The sequence below is a fragment of the Pagrus major genome, chromosome 14 (assembly GCF_040436345.1).
Source record: "Pagrus major chromosome 14, Pma_NU_1.0".
Lineage (NCBI taxonomy): Eukaryota > Metazoa > Chordata > Actinopteri > Spariformes > Sparidae > Pagrus > Pagrus major.
Window position 1 is genome coordinate 21,329,007 of NC_133228.1, and position 16,092 is coordinate 21,345,098.

The following is a 16,092-nucleotide window of genomic DNA, read 5'->3' on the forward strand; positions in this document are numbered from 1 at the left end:
CCCAAATTTGCCTACTGAAATATTCATGTTAGTCTCAGTCTGTCCCCCTCGTGTAATAATCGTTTTTATATTGGAGACTTTAACAGTAATGATTAGCTTTTAGTTAAATAAATAAGGAACAGTGTTTGTAAAATACAAGTAGGTTAAATGTTTTGAGTCTGAGTGGAGTCTTTTAGGATAATGAAGATAAAAGGGTCATTTAGAGTCACAACGTCACGAAAAACACAACAGTTTTACAGAAACAATGGCTTATTTCTGTAGCTTGTACGTCATAATCAAAGAAAGAGTCTCAAATGTAAAGAGGCACAAACTTGAGTGAAGGTTTTATTGGATGTACACGTTGAATTATTTTCATTGTCATCAGTCTTTCAGTCTGTAAAACAAGATGACATCTTGACATTCAATAGGTGTCCAATCAGCTTCATGAGTGAGATTGTACTGAATGCTGAGCTGAAGTCAACAAACAGCATCCTGATGTAGCTGTTGTTGTTCTCGATTATCAAAATAGTTATTTAAGTTCTGTCTGTTGATCATTTTTTCAGTTGTAGTTGGTCTCTTTCCTTGCTTTTTATCATCTTGACCATCCGTCACTATTCATGCTAATCATGCTAATCCTCTGCCATAAGATTTGTGATTACATTACACTCTTTCTGATAAAGCAGAATATTGTGGTTCATTTCAATGTCCTGACCGCTGCGTCTCCAGCATCTATTCAGCAGCCAAGTGCCACTCTGCCCCCCCACCAGTCAAGGCCAACTGGACTCCCTGTGAACCACTCGCCCTGTATTGTCCACTCTTCATGACCCCGGTGTGACCAGAGGAGAGAAATATTGCTCTAATCCACTCTGCACACACACACATGCTCACACAGAGAGGCCGAATGTTGTTACTCGAGCTGGAAATCATTCAAAATCCAACTTTTAGACTGAAATGTTGTTCTCGTGCCATGCAAAGTCCAGTTAAGGTTCATCGAGCTCTAATGGTTTTTTCTGCTTCTTCTCCCTGCAGTCGACTTTTTGGCAAAGTATTGCATTTTCAGTCAGGAGAAGCTGGCGGAGTACAAAAGAGCTTTTGAAGCAGTAAGTGAAAAGACATTTTATCCCTCTTCATTGAGGGTATTCTCACTGTAATATTAAGCACTTCCAATGATGGTGATGGTGATGGTCTTCCTCTGCAGGAGGACAGTGACGGTGACGGCTACATCTCCTGCCTTCAGGTTCTACTTGCTCTTAAAAACATCATCCCACCAGAGCTGCTGTCTGACGAAGAGGAGATCTACGTCTACAGGGTCAGTTTCTACTTCATCTGTCCACATGCAAATACAAGTACACAACCACTCACATAGAAAATAGACCAATCAGAGCCTCCAATGGTCGTAAATATAGCCTGACTGACACACTGACGTTGATGATCTCATCTGTGGTTTAATTTGCTTCAGATCCTGGAGATGGTGGACTTCAGAGTGACAGATGGACTCGTGGACCTGAGGCTCTTTGCTGTGATCTCGAGTCTGGCACAGAAAATCGCCACCATGGAGTAAGTGACCATCAGCTGACACACTCCTCAATGGAGGCGGAAGAGGAGTCCCTGACCTGCCATAAATAAGAATAAGAGTGTGTACGCTCAGTTTGTTCCGCTGATTTTGTCGACGTGTGTGGGGCTCCCTTTGATCGGCTTCAAACATTTTATGTGACTTCAGAAGTCAAAGTTATGAGTTTGGGTGTGATAACAGCAGCACTAAAAGGATCCATTGATATTAATCGACTCAGTTGAAATACAAACATTATTAGTAAAAAATGCAAAACATGCTCTGGTTTTAGCTTTTGCAATATGAGGATGTGCTTATTTTCTCTGATTTATATCTCTTTAAATTTAATATATTTTGTTTTTGGACTCCTGGCCGAACTAAAGTAGGTATCTGAATGTGAAAATTTGGGGTTTTATCCTGAATCCTACACATCTTTTAAGTGCAGTGTTGCAACTTGTCTCAAGTAGAAAATCAACTTAACAATGGAAATCTCTTCAGACAAGAAAGAAAACGATAAAATCACAAAAAAATGACTTGATAAAAGGGGTGAAGGCATCGCTCTCAGTTCTGGAAACTTGCATGGACAGTTTTCACAAGTTTTTGAAATTTTATAGACTAAACGATCAATCAGTAACGAGAATAATAACTCATTGCAGCCCTCACGAAGAGCACCATATCTGCAGATATTATAGTAGTTTTTTAAAATGGATACGTACAATGGATGTTTGAATGAAGTTTAATTGTTTTGTCCAACCAAAAGTCCAATTAAGTCAAAGTTAAGGGAAGAAAACCAGCAAATATTCAAATTTTAGACATTTTATTTTTAAGAAACGACTTTAATGTTTAATCTCTTGCACAGCGATTCCCCCCACAATTTTCCATTACCATCAGTTAGTCAGTTGATTGAAAATGTATCTGAAACTATTTTGATAATTGATTTAGTAATGTGTTCAAGCAAAAATGCCCAAAAAAGCAAAACTACTTTCAGATTCTCACATCAGGAGATTTGATGCTTTTTTGCCTTCATGACAATAAACTGAGCATGTTTGAGTTTTGGCCCGTTGGTCGAACAAAAAAAAGACATTTAAGGGTGTTAACAGGCCGTGGGAACTCATAAAAAGGCATTTTTCACAATTTCCTGACATTTTATGGATCCAGAAAATAATCTGCAGATTAATCAATAATAGTTGCAGCCCTGCGTTGAACCCTTCGCAGACAGAAAACATCCCTCTGATTTGAACTCGGCCTTGTGTCTCTACATTACGTCCCATATGCCGCAGATTCCCACACACATCGCCTCGTTCCTGCCCTCGGGTGTATAGCTTCCTACAGACAGGAGTGTGTGGAGCCAACCCTACTCCGGAGGTCTCCGAGGGTCAAGGCCTGCTCCCAAAGCCCTCAGAGCTCCCTCTCAGCGAGGACAGGGCCAGGGTCATGGGTCCTCTGATTTACGGCCAGCTCTTTGTGTTGTGTGTTAGAGGAGGCCTGTAGACCGACTGGCACAGGGAGACCAGGGTGTCTCCTCTCTATAGAGGCAATTATAGTAATCATAATGAATGACCATATTAAACCTCTTTTCACAGAACTCCTTTTTGCAATTTTAATAATAAGAGAGAAGATCAGCGTTGGAAACAAGGAGAAAAACAATAGCATCCTTCTGTCATCTCATCCCGGCTGAACTAAATTGATCCTCTTACCTGTCTCAGTTAATCCTGTTGTCTCTAATCCTATCCTAGAAATGAGCTGCTACAGTAGTTACACAATCAGCCTTTCTGATCATGGAAGGCTTTGAAATCTGAGTAGCTTCTCCCCACATCACATTTTTATATTTTCTTTCTCTGCGTCCAGTTTTACCTCGCACTAATTGCACCCTTCCCCCCCTTCCCTCTCTTTTCTTTTCAACTTTAATTGTCCGTCCCTCTCGTGTCTTTAATCTCTCCGGCTCCCTTGTTGCCTACCTCTCACCCTCTGTGCCGTGCTGTTTTGGCCCTTGACTCAGCCCATCTGTCCCTGTGTCGCATTGTGCTCCCCAACAAGTCCACCTCACACAGCGCCACATACCCTCAGGGTGAGTCACATGATCTGCCAAGAAGCACATTGCCATACAGGATTCCTGCAGTCATTGTCCAGGTCGGGGACTTGTTGCTTGGACTTGTGAGCATGCATGCGTGAGCTGAGAGTTACTGTAAGTCTCCTCGTTCCTGGAAATTTGCCGGACTTAAATGAGTCAAGGAGGGCTAATGTTGGAGGAAACGTGAGACGGCAGAACCAAGGCCACAAACTCTCCCTCCTCCGCCTCCTCCTCTTCCTCCTCCTCCTCCTCCTCACTGCAGCCCGCTCAAAAATATCCCAAAACAACTATCAATTCTGTCAAATTCAAACTAGGTCAGAATATGTTTGCGCCCGCCGCCTCACTGTATACCAGCTCCCCAATGAGGAAGGCGGCAAAATTTTGGGGCGTTACGTAAGCGAGAAGTCTGCTGTGTTGTCCCCAGCAGGGTGCCAGAGCAGCGCCGACAAAAGAAAATGGGTTAGGCTGCTATTATCCTCCCAGTCCATCACCAGTTCCCCAGCCCCTCGTTTACGCTCGCCATTATCACGCCAGTGTCCTTAGCACACCAGCATTTGGACTCTTTTACTGCAAACCAAGTGCAATTAATGATCATTAGCTGCCCTGTCTCGCTTCATCCCCATCAAGCCTCGGCCCGCACCGTGGTTGGAGGACAAGGGCCAATCATGGCGCGGGGAGCACTCAGGCGTGCGGTGCACTCGTTGGCCCAGCGCTTGGCCATTCTTCGCTCTAACAGGCCATTGAGCGCGCGGCGAGGAGGGGCTCATTAACACCGGGCGCTCGTTAGAGAAGGGACGACCGTCGCTGTGCCACACGCTGGACTGGAGAGGTCTGTCCCAACACAATCGGTCGTGTCTCCCTCTAATTATCCAAAGCAGACCTAGATTTTGTTGGTTCATGAGTGGTCACATTGCACCAGAGTGTGCCCCGGTAGCTCATTCCCCTCCCTAAACCTCCACACGAACCCCGCTCACCCCTGCTCACCCAGCCCCCCCCCCCAACACCCACTGTCCCAGAACCAGAGCAGTTTTATCCGTTACTGTGGCGGGATGTCCACGTGTGCCCACGTATTGTTTGGCAGCCAGGCCACTGTGAGCAACCACAATGGGCTCAGAACACTTTACCATCACAACGCTGCAAACACAACATCGCACGGGACGGACCCGCCAAAAAATCAGCCGCCGACGCAAACACATTGGGCTTAATATGTCTGGAGTGGCAACCAAAGTATTTACCAACACAGATACTACTTTTATAAGATTAAAATTAATGATTTTCATTGCGATTTGGCAAATGTAGGCCATGTTAAAGGTGCACTGCACTGATTTGACACTTAAGACATGTAGCTCTACTGGGAAGTCTGAAAAATAACCTTGACACTAAATGTACAACAGAAAACCTGCATTACAAAGTGAGAGCGTGGACATTCAACAGGCAGGAGGGGTGTGATGAAAGATGCATTATGGGAAGTGTAGGATCCAGCTTGAACCACACTAGGTACTAATCAATGGAGAACATCTTTGAAAACTAAACTCAGATGTTGTTTTGCTGAGTTTCATCAAATAACACGATCACTTTGCTGTTTACTTCCAGTGAGTTTATGAGATCTCTCATCAGCGACATGGACTTCCGCTCCTTAGAAGTGAGGCTCTTCAAAGCGAAGGTAAGTTTTCCCAAATTCTCCAAAACTTCTGCTGGCTGAGAAAAACATATCCAAAAGACAATCAAAGTCAATTCAACACCTTTGTCAATGTTGAAAAGACGTCCACTGAGGAGCGAGATTGAAAGTTTTGTGACGTCTTTGCAATGTTCACTATCGATAAAGAGTTGAATACCTGACAGGGTTCATTTTAGACATCATTTCAACTTACCGGTGTCCAAAGGAAAACTGCTGTGTTCGAGTCGCACCACTGGATATTTTTAAGGAGAGCTGCGGACATTTCTTTCCATTATTGTGGCGTCAAAACCAGCTATTTTTCCAGCGACCAAAACAAGTATTTTAAGCCAAACCATGATGTTTTTCTAACCCTAACCAAGTGGTTGTTGTGCTTAAACCTGAGCAGAGCATAAGCACAGCGTTGTGCTGAGGCTGAGGCTGTAGATTTGCTCCATGGAGTAAAATTGGACCACTGTAAAGACTTTAATTTTGAACCAGAAGACTTTTTTCATTTGGACAACTATAATTGAAATTGAAAAGTTTATTTTAAGCCATCAGTAGTGAAATTTGAAAAGACAACTAATACAGCTTTGAAGCCCAAATTGGAGCGTATGCGTGGATTTTTTTTAACGTGGCAAAACCCGCTAAAAAAAGGGGGTTCACTTTTTTCACATTACCAAGAGGTAAATTTCTGTTGTTTTTTTAAGAGTTGCATCCAGAAGATAGTAAACTTATTTTAATAAGTCTTAATCAATAATATTCAGAATTTGACACATCGTTTTTATCAGAACTGATAACAAAAGTTGCTCAGCAGTGATGAAAGATGTCTAAAAAAGACATCACAAAAGCGTTCATTCTCGCTCTTCACTGGACGTCTTTTCAACGCCGAGCTGACGTCTTTGGATATGTTCTGCTCAGTGTGCGCAGCCACATGCTCATACTGCTGCTGTTTGTTTGTGCACTTGATTGCCTCCATGCTACGTCAGATTAACTCCCACATTAGTCACATTCATGCCACCAACACCACCTCCGCCTCTCTTTCATGGCTCCGCGGGTATAATTACAATGAAATAAATACTGGTAAACACTTTGAAGAGCAATTCCAAAGCATGCTTTGTAAAGCTAGCTTTTTTTTTTATGAGAGACACTCAGCCCTCATGCATAGAAATGAGGGAAACGAGCGAGAGGGAGAAAGAGAAGGGGTGCTTTTCCCTTTTCATAGATTAGCGAGGGCCTAATCTCATTAAAGTGCCCAGCAGTGAACATGCCGTCCACTCCGCCCAGCCCTGTAATCAGCCTGAGACACACGGCTCATCTCAGATGGACCGGGACTGGCCGACCAGCTGGCCCGGCCCTCATTCATACGAGGAAGTACCGAGAGACTGAAAGGCAGGAGCGACATGAAAGCCTGTGGCCATGGGTGTGGAAACTGAGCCGCTGGCCAGGTAGAGGAGGCTGTGTAATTATAGAGCTGTTAGGGATAGGGTTGTTAACTGGAGAGGCTGGCGGGGGGAACGGGCTAATTGCCAGAGGGATTATTCCCCCCCTCCTCCTCTACCTCAACAATTATTACCTTGACTGCATTAACTGTGCAAACAGGTGCACTCAAACAAGACTAGAAACAGGCCGAGGTAATCTGAGGCAGCACACACAATAACACACATGAACATACACCCACACACTCACAACTTTGCTCAGACTCTCCTTAAATTTAACCATTTATGTCAAAACTCGTGTAGCAACTGTTCCTGTTCCTCCTGGAGGAGCAGCGAGGAGACGGCGGAGCTCAGCAGGGCTTCATCAGCGCCGAGCAGCTGCTTCTGGAGCTGAAGGCCGGAGGGATCCACCTGGAGCAGGAGGCGGCCATCAGGCTGGAGCTGCAGCACATCCCGCCCCTCGACCTGCTCGACTTCCTGGCCTACCTGCCGCTCTTCATGCTCATTCACAAGTCGGTCATCTCCAACCCGCTCGACGACTCCAGCAACCTCTGAGCTCAGTCGCTGCACCGTGCGGCTCAGGTATCAGCGTTACTGCCACAATCATCAGTACTGTACTGTCTTGTTAGGTAGTAAAGTCAGTAATCTTTGCAGTCAACATTGCAGAACATAAACACCCGACAATGGAGGAGACCTCCACGGACCACTGCTGCAGTCAGGTTGATAAACATGAGTGAAGATAATCCCTGAAGTTTTAAAGAGTAATCTCTGAGCTCTCCTCCTGTCGAACGGCTCCGGATCAGAGCAGAATCAGACGTGATTTTCCGGGTGTTTATTCCTCCTGCAGGTCTGGCTCTGCATTTGACTCGCAGCCAACACAAGCGAGTTGGTTAGCCGGACATGCTAGCGTTATCGGTTTACCTGAAAGCAGATGGAAACACTGCTCTGAGAAAACCCTGATGAAGATCTCATGCTGACTTTTTCATGATTTAGTCGCTACAGAAAGGGCTTTTTAATATCTCCTCACTCAACTGTTACATTTTCTTATATTTGGACCACCTGGATTCTTTGATATGTTCATCATTAATCGGATAGAAAGGGATATGCATAGAAACCCCCACAAGAGAAGGCAATAGTACATCGGCATCCATAGTTTCTGACGTTTCATAGAGCAGTGCAGTGCTGTCTGTGGTGCTGAAATGTTCTTCAGCCGTTTGACTGAGCTTTAAACGCACCACGCAACTTTTATTTTGCTTTCATGAGATAAAAAACTCCTTCGATGAACTTTCCCTCACACGTTGCTGCCTCAGAGGCGGGCTCATGTAAATTTTCTGACGCAACAACGTCTGATTGTGCTGCAGTAAAAAAGAAAACAATATTTGAGTTTGCCGCTCAGACTCTTCTTGTCCTCTTCTATCCAACTTAATCAACACTGATGAGTGATATTCAATAAGATATTCAACTAATATAGTTCGAGCCATTGTTTTGCCTCGGCTTTGCCAATTAGATATGGCCGTGCTCTCCTGCGGCTCGTACACGCTTGACAGACCGCCAGACGGGAAAACGTAATGGGCTCTGACAGGCAGCAAAACCAGGATTGTTAGATCAGGGACGTCCATTAAGCAGCATATGTCATCATGTAAAACACACAAAAACCCAAGAAAAATACAATAACATGCTTTTAAAAATACTCTTTAGATAAATATATTCAATTCTGCCATTGATAAGAACACTTTGAACTTGTCAGTGTTTCTTCAGTTTCTCCCCTCTTTTGCCTGTTCTTTCCTGATTTTACTGACCTTTAGGAACATAAAGAGACTATTTTTGTTTATTACAATTTGGTGCTAATGTTTTCACTACTGTTTTCCAATGACTGTAGTGGCTCTGACAAGGTTTAAAGGAACAGTTCACACAAAAAAATGAAAAAACAGTCATTATCTCTCTCAATCCCGTGCTGAAGCAAAGTCAGGTGAAGTTTCGTAGTCCACAAAACATTTCTGGAGCTTCACAGCAAAACAGCATTGCAGCATTGTCGTAAACAGCTGAAGTAGATGGGGACTAAAACAATTTTGGGGCTTCCAGAGACTTGGATTACGCCAGACGAGCTGTACGGAGTCATTTTGTGTTTTTCTTTTTAGTTGTCCCCACTACTTCTGTTGTTCAGGAGAACGCTGCAACGTTGTTTTGCTGTGAAGCTCCAGAAACGTTTAGTGGAGGACGAAACCTGTAGTAATAATGACGAACTGTTCCTCTAAGTCTCGAAAGTGTCTTGTCATTCGAATACTTTTGTTTTGGGTTCTTGAGAGGGCATTTCATGTTAAAAATGTCTTCACAGTGCGTTTACACCGAGGTGTAAAGATCCATGAAGATAGGGCTTGTTTTAAGATGACTCACTACTTCATTGATGGTCCGTCTGTCGTACACTTTCTTCTGTAACTCTGTGTTGACTTTTTGTGACGTTTTTGGCTGCTCATTTTTAAAAACTGGCTGACAAAAGATGCTGCAAGTACTCAACCAATCAGGAATCTTAAGTCATCCTGTAGTTTTGGGAAGTACGAACCCCCTCCCCTTCAAACAGGAACATTTTGGGGGTCAAATAACGTCCACAGAACTTAACTCAGACTCTGTTTCCTGTAGTGGAAACATGGTTTATAATATAAATATAGTATGTATATTTATATCACATGTAGTAAAATACTCACAAGTGTTTACATGTTGAAGGGCAACACGTGTCATTTGTGTGAGTGGGTGTGTGTGTTGGTGGAGGCGTGTTACTTATGTTACAGTTGTATGTTTCTAACTGTGTATTTCACTGAATATAATGTTGTATGTTGTCTTTTATTAGACATGATTTATTAAAAGTGGCACCTGACAACATCTTTCATTATTATTCTGTTTATGAAGTTGAAAAATAAAATATGTTAAAACCCAAATTAGTAACTGTTTTATTCATCCGGCCCCGAATCCAAAAGGTTTCTTGTTGTTTTTGTTTTGTTCTTGTTTTCTGTGAAGTGGTTCATGTTTCCTGACTCAGACATTTTAGCCTGAATTAAATACTAAATATTACAAACTTCTGTGTGTTTACTGCCACTACATTTCTCTTTCCAGTATAAATGTGAGTCACAGTGAAGCTGCAGCTCTGTTCATGTTGCAGGGGGACCCTCCTCCCCCTCTCAGGGCCCCCTGGTGGCCCATGAACCCTCCTTTCAGAACATCTTGCACAGTGACCCTGAACGCACCACGCAGCTTTACAGTTCGTTTCCCTTTGTGGATAAAATATTTCATTATTCTAAAGAATCAGAGTCAAATGTGTGAATTTCTTATTTTTATTTATATGTCTGAGTTCTTAGTGCGAGAAAAGGAAAAAACAGCCATTCTTCTCCTCACACACACACACACACACTGGGCTTTTTTTCCCTACCCAGGTGGTGACTGTTGTGTGTTCAGCGGCATGCGGCTGTCAGGAGGCACACGCCATCAGCCAATTCAGCTCCGTGTCTCCACTCGACCACCCGACAAACCCCATTCACTCATTAAACCAGACACGCGTCCGGCTGCAGCCTCCGCCGCTCTACCTGTCAAACTTCGTTTTGGAGAAACACAAACTCCACCTCAGGGTCTCCTGGTGGTCCCCGACCTGTAATCACCCCGCTGGCGTCCCCTCCATCTGCTGGTTTCCTTCATTTATCACAAAGTGTGACTTTATGTGGGTAGTTTGGATGAGAATACCTCCATCCAAGTTTCAAAACTTTAAATCTGTTTTTACATTTTCCTACACTCGACAAACAGTAAACAGTTTAAAGCTGCTGCAGCCTCTTCAGGGCGCACAGCCACATTATGACGAGGAAATGTTTAATAAATCAGCTTTATGAAATTCACTTTATTTTTGCTTTTGTTTGTTTACCTTGAGGCCCCTTTCTGAAGAGAAACAAACAGCTTCTCATCAGTGATTTTAAGCCTTAATGAAATAAACAAGTGGCTTAAATTTCACGCACTTGTGGCGCCAGCTTTACTTTATGCGCTTGCGCAATATTGATCAGCTCTGTTGTAGAAGCTGTGAGATATTACAAAAGAGGCTGGGCAGAGTTGGACATTGAGGGACCTGCGACTTAAGGCTCTGGGGAGCCAGCATGCGCTGAATTTGGAAATATATGATGGAAAAATATCGTGCGTAAAATGTGCGCAAAATGGATCAGTGCTGTTCTAGATGCTGTCCGATATTACAGCAGAAATTTGGCAGAGTTGGACATTGAGAAACCTGTGACTTCTTTGCTTGAGGAGCCACTGTGTGCTGAGTTTGGAAAGATAGGAAGGAAACATATAGTGCGTAAAATGTGCGTAAAAGTTGGGTTTCTTTTTTCTTGTCCCTTTTTCATCACATAACTCCACCATTCCCTGTCTGACCCCCTCCTATTAGCTGCCAACCACGTGTTGAAAGCTAAAAACAAATGTTCCCTCCACCCCAAAAAACAAGACATGAAAAGTAACTCAGTAGCAAATGATTTTATTCTTGGACTAGAGTGTAGAAAATATGGTTATAAGACTTCTTTTTTTCTGTTTATGTGAAGACAGTATAGAGCTGGCAGTATAAAGAGACAATGCATGGCCATTGCGCTCTGTTTGGACAATAGCTGCATAAGTTTTGATCATTGTGAACTTCATGACATAATGCAAATAACATGGTTCTGCTATTAAATAAGACACATTGGTGCTAGAATCAAAGGTCGGAGTGTCAAACTCCGTCTGGAACAGAAGAGCCAGAGAGTAATAGACTACACGTCTACATAGGCAGGAGGTATAGAAGCAACTTCGCAATATATAGACAAAATATATACAAAACGATGTGTACAAAACATCTATAAATCTCTTACATACAAAAATATCTTAATATATTTCAAAAAAAGCGTTTCTGATATAGAATTTCATAGAATAAATCCAAGACTTGGAAGCATTTTCTGAATTAAAACGTCTGAGAGGTTTTACCAAAAGGGTTGGTGTTCTTTCTGTGATTGGATTTAGCATAGTTGAAGAGCGACGTGTTAAATAATGTTTTTAATGTGCTGCTGAAGGATTCACTTTAGGGTTTTTTTGTTTTGTTTATGGGCACAGAAGCTCGGATTCCCACGCTGTCAGGACACCCGTCTTCATTTAATCCTTTGGCGCTGATCTCTGGCCTGGTTTTCCACAAGTTTTTTAGGACTTTCAGGCCGTTTGTCTCTCTGTCTGTCGGTCAGTCTGGGAGGACCGGGCGTTAAAGGACGCAGGGACCAAAACGCTGAGACGTCTTGTGTGTTGAGGACAGCCAGCCTCCTCCGGGACCATCCCAAGCGCGCTTCAACAGTAAATTCAGTTGATCCATGTTTCTGTGAGGAAGAAGAGAAAGGAGGAGGTTAAGCCACTGATCAGCCTGTTTATCATGACTGTTTATGCATGAAAGAGTCTGATAATAACTCATGAAGTCTGTTCTCACCTCATGGATGCTCAGAACCAGTTGGTGAAGTCTAGCAGCTCCTGCTCCTCCGGACTGAGAGGATCGTAGGAGCCCTCGTCGGATGAGTAGGAGGACACGGGTGAACCTGCCATGGAGTTCATGTCAGCGGAGTATCCCTGCGACATGGTGGGCGACAGGACGCCGGACTGAAACGCGGCGCTCACCGCGTCGTGCTCGTCCAGCAGCTGCTGCAGGGCGCGGATGTACTCCACGGCTGAGCGCAGCGTCTCCACTTTGCTCATCTTCTTGTTGGCGGCTCCGTTGGGGACGTGCTCCCGCAGGGTGGCGAAGCCGTTGTTGACCAGCTTCACCCGGTTCCTCTCCCTCTCGTTCCTCCGCGCCACGGCGTGCGGCTGCTGCTGCGGAAGACTGTAGCCGAAACCCGCGAAGTTGAGCCTCCGCTTGCAGCGCAGCAGCTCCGGGGAGGAGGAGCGCTGCCTCTTCGGCTGCTTGGACACCGACTTGCCGCTGCTCTGGCTGCTGCCGCTCGGGCTCAGCTGGATGCTCTGCGCGGAGAAGAAGCAGGCGGGCGGCATCAGCTGCTGCTGGCTGACGTTAATGTCCATCATGTTGGTGAGATCCAGTCCCAGTAAAAAACTTATAAACAATCACAGAGTCTCGAGGCGGTGCGTCCCGCTCGTGCCGTTCACGTGGTGTGGGGCGGTCCGCTGGGCTGCTGCCTCGCGCGCTCCTCAAAGCTGCTCTGAGTCCTCGAGGACAGACTCCACTGCTTTTCAATACGTCTGGACGGCGTTGAGGCCACGCCCTCCGGTCGCGTGGATTCACCTTGGGCTCCTGCCCCGGTGCCGGTGCGTTGCGCGCGCCGGACGCGTGCCACTTGAAGCACTAAACAAACAGTCAGTGGAGAGTTTTTCTTTTCTTTTCTATCATCACGAGTGTCAGAGAGGTGAGCAGCAGAGCAGAGAGGAGAGGCGGCATGAAACTGCAGCACCGAAGCAATCACAGTTTTAGCTTTAGTTTATTTTTTAAATTATTTTGAAGAACAAACATCAAGAAAATCACTCACATGAGGCCATTTATGGATCTTTTAACGAATAAACTCTCATATTTTATCAGTTTCACACAGACTGTCCTTAGAATTCAAGATGAACTTTTTAGTTAGAGGTGAAGTTTGGTGTCCGGACTTTCCCCCCGAGTACCGAACTGACGCACAAACACATACGTCAAACTCTCATTTAGACAGATAACATCGAAACAGTCTCACTCATTTTGGGCATTTTGAGTCTTTCTTATGAAAGAGAGAAGAAAGGGAAAGTTTGTAGTTGTGTTTTTTGTCAGATGTGTCTCCATGATCCAGTTTTCCTTTTCCTCTGGACCAAACTGTGGTGCTGAAAGACAGCTCAGCTCTCAGCTCGCGGCTCACAGTCCAGATCTCAGAGCGCTGCATGTAAATCAGTCGCTCGCTGCCGTTTCAACTCGAACGCCGTCTAGTTTTATTGTTAACATTACAGACGCGTCTGAATGCCGCTCATTTGAGGCACCATTGTTGCAACAGAGGCCGAATTTTCCACTTTGATTAGAGCAGATCATCAGCCGCGCACAGGCGGAACGGAGGGGCGCAAATCTGCGGAGGGGCCCTCAGAAGCGGTCCGGAGGAGGCTTTGTGTGTGATTTGATACACCCGGTATGGTTACAGTAGCGTGGACGCGCCGAGATCTGTCGATTATTGTCGCTTTGAGGAGAGAAGAATAATAAAACACGTCTTTCAGCGCGGAACAAAACCAAGACCAAACTGTAACACCCCCTCTAATTTTCTGTGTGTGTATCTGCGCGCGTGCATGTGCAATAAAACACGTGAAAAGAACAAGTTACTTTCCAGAATGTGCGTAATTTTTCAGTTTTTACGCGTGAACATCCTGTGTGTGTGTGTGTGTGTGTGTGTGTGTGTGTGTGTGTGTTTCTGTGTCTGGTTGTGAGTGTTTGTTTATTTGCGCGTGCATGTGCGACCAAGCACAGAGGAACCAGAACCTGGGTTTTACGCACGAAGTTTCTCCTCTATCCGTGTTTGTGTCTTGTCCACAAGTAATCAATGTATGTTTGTGTGTGTGTGTGTGTGTGTGTGTGTGTGTGTGTGTGTGTGTGTGTGTGTGTGTGTTTGCGCGTGCTTGTGCGGGGAGTACATGTCCAATGAAACAGGTTGGAACCAGAAGATCACTTCAGTTTGTGCGTATTTTTTATTTTTTTTACGCATGGAGCTCTTCTCTGTCCGTGTTTGTGTCTTTCCTATTACAGATTAATTGGTGTGTGTGTGTGTGAGAGAGAGAGAGAGAGAGAGAGAGAGAGAGAGAAAGGGAGGGGAGAGGGAGAGGGAGAGGGAGCGAGAGCTTGCGCGTGCATGTGCAGTGCATACATGCGCAATAGAACAGAGAGGAACCAGTTTAGGATTGTTTTATCAGGTTTTACGCACGAAGTTTCCTCTCTATCCATGTTTCTGTCTTTTGTACAATGAATTATAGTCTGTGTGTGTGTGTGTTTGCGCGTGCGTGCGTGCGTGTACGGCACGTGCGTGTGTAATTAAACGGGTTGGCACCAGAAGAAGAAAGTTTTTCAGATGTATGTGCGTATTCTTCCCGTTTTTACGCATGCAGTTCTCTATCCGTGTTTGCGTGTACTCACACACTGAAACCGTTTATTTCTGTGTGTGTGTGTGTGTGTGTGTGTGTGTGTGTGCAGATCACCTCTGTCCACCCACCCCCCACCCCACCCCCCCATTCAACGTTTCTTTATTTCTGTGCGCGTTCGTCCGTGCACGCGCGTCCTGAAGAGGGGGGATTGTAATAAATTGTGCAATTTTTCTGCGGTGGCAGTGGCATTCAAAATCAAGCTTGCATTGAAGAGCCCCCACCTCACCTCGCCCCAGCCCCCCTCCCTCCCTCACCCACTACCACTACTTTCTTTTCTTTCCCTCCCTCCCTCCCCCCTCATTCTCTCTCCCTTTTTCTGGCCCAGCAAGAGAGTTTAGAAAAGAAGCGTGGGTTCTATTCAGCCTCCCCCTGCACCCCTTCGCCATCGCCAGGCTTTCTGAAACCTATCCATGCCCTGTCAGTGTGCTTCCAGAGTCCAATTAGCGCTTTGTGAGGACTTTCTCCCTCTCTGCTGCTGCTGCTGCTGCTGCTGCTTGCTGCTGGTCTTCCTCAGGCTGGGAGGGCGCTCATTTTTTTCTTGAGGGGCTTTCCAGTCATAGCTGAGTGTAATAATTAATATGACATCTGGGCGCCTCTTTTTAACCACTTTCTGTATTTTTTTCTCTCTTGTCTTTTCTGTCGCTTGTGCGGAGACAATAAAACAAAACACTCACAAGCAGCCATATCATCCAGACCGTCTTTGTGTGTGATGTGAGGGATAATCTTTCAATTTGTTTGTCATTAAAAACAGATTTTCTGACCGCGTTTTGTTTTCTTTCGGCAGGTGCACCAATGGATGTATGTTTAAAGCGGTTTAAAGACTAAAGTTTAGCCTCGTAACATCATTTAAAGCAGCTTCTCTTTTGAAAAATGTGCAAAAAACTTTTTCTGAGTTTAATGATTCTGTGTATTTAAAACATTTTTGAAAAATGCACAAACTTGAGTAAATACTGTGACATTTCAGCACACAGAAATGCACTAACACAGGAATGTGTTAGTGGCTCATCATCTACAAGTATAAGAATAAAGGGACACACTAATAAAGAGTTACACTAAAAGTTACAATTAACATTTTATGACCAACTTTTTCATTATTTACACCATTCATACAGGAGGACATCATGCATGTTAACTGACTGACATATACATGCAAGACAAAAAGGAAATGTAACAAAGTGAGGAGAAATATATTTTAAAAAATAATGACAAGAAATGTAAAAACAATACTTAGAAATCCACCCACATGGCATTTTTAAAACAGCCT

General features: G+C 44.5%; 2 protein-coding genes across 4 annotated transcripts in view; one reads left to right on the forward strand and one right to left on the reverse strand.

Annotated features, from left to right (window-relative positions):
- Positions 1 to 10,240, forward strand: part of LOC141008489 (uncharacterized) — a 61,536-nt gene extending 51,296 nt beyond the window's left edge. For 2 of the 3 annotated variants that reach the window (XM_073480883.1, XM_073480881.1), the window contains 5 exons: positions 1,009 to 1,079; positions 1,178 to 1,288; positions 1,439 to 1,536; positions 5,193 to 5,262; positions 6,996 to 9,762. In XM_073480883.1, coding sequence (XP_073336984.1) covers positions 1,009 to 1,079; positions 1,178 to 1,288; positions 1,439 to 1,536; positions 5,193 to 5,262; positions 6,996 to 7,247 — 602 coding nt within the window. In that variant the 3' untranslated portion in view covers positions 7,248 to 9,762. Of the gene's footprint in view, positions 1 to 1,008; positions 1,080 to 1,177; positions 1,289 to 1,438; positions 1,537 to 5,192; positions 5,263 to 6,995; positions 9,763 to 10,117 lie in introns of those variants that run through there. The other variant, XM_073480882.1, reaches the window with a different exon arrangement.
- A 1,933-nt stretch (positions 10,241 to 12,173) lies between these two features.
- Positions 12,174 to 12,815, reverse strand: ascl1a (achaete-scute family bHLH transcription factor 1a). Its single transcript, XM_073481087.1, has one exon. The coding sequence runs from the start codon at positions 12,750 to 12,752 to the stop codon at positions 12,174 to 12,176; it is 579 nt and encodes a 192-aa protein (XP_073337188.1). The 5' UTR covers positions 12,753 to 12,815.
- Between the last annotated feature and the right edge of the window lie 3,277 nt (positions 12,816 to 16,092).

Bases quoted from the DNA above. Each gene is read 5' to 3' on its own strand.
- ascl1a (XM_073481087.1), bottom strand. From the start codon at position 12,752: ATGATGGACATTAACGTCAGCCAGCAGCAGCTGATGCCGCCCGCCTGC.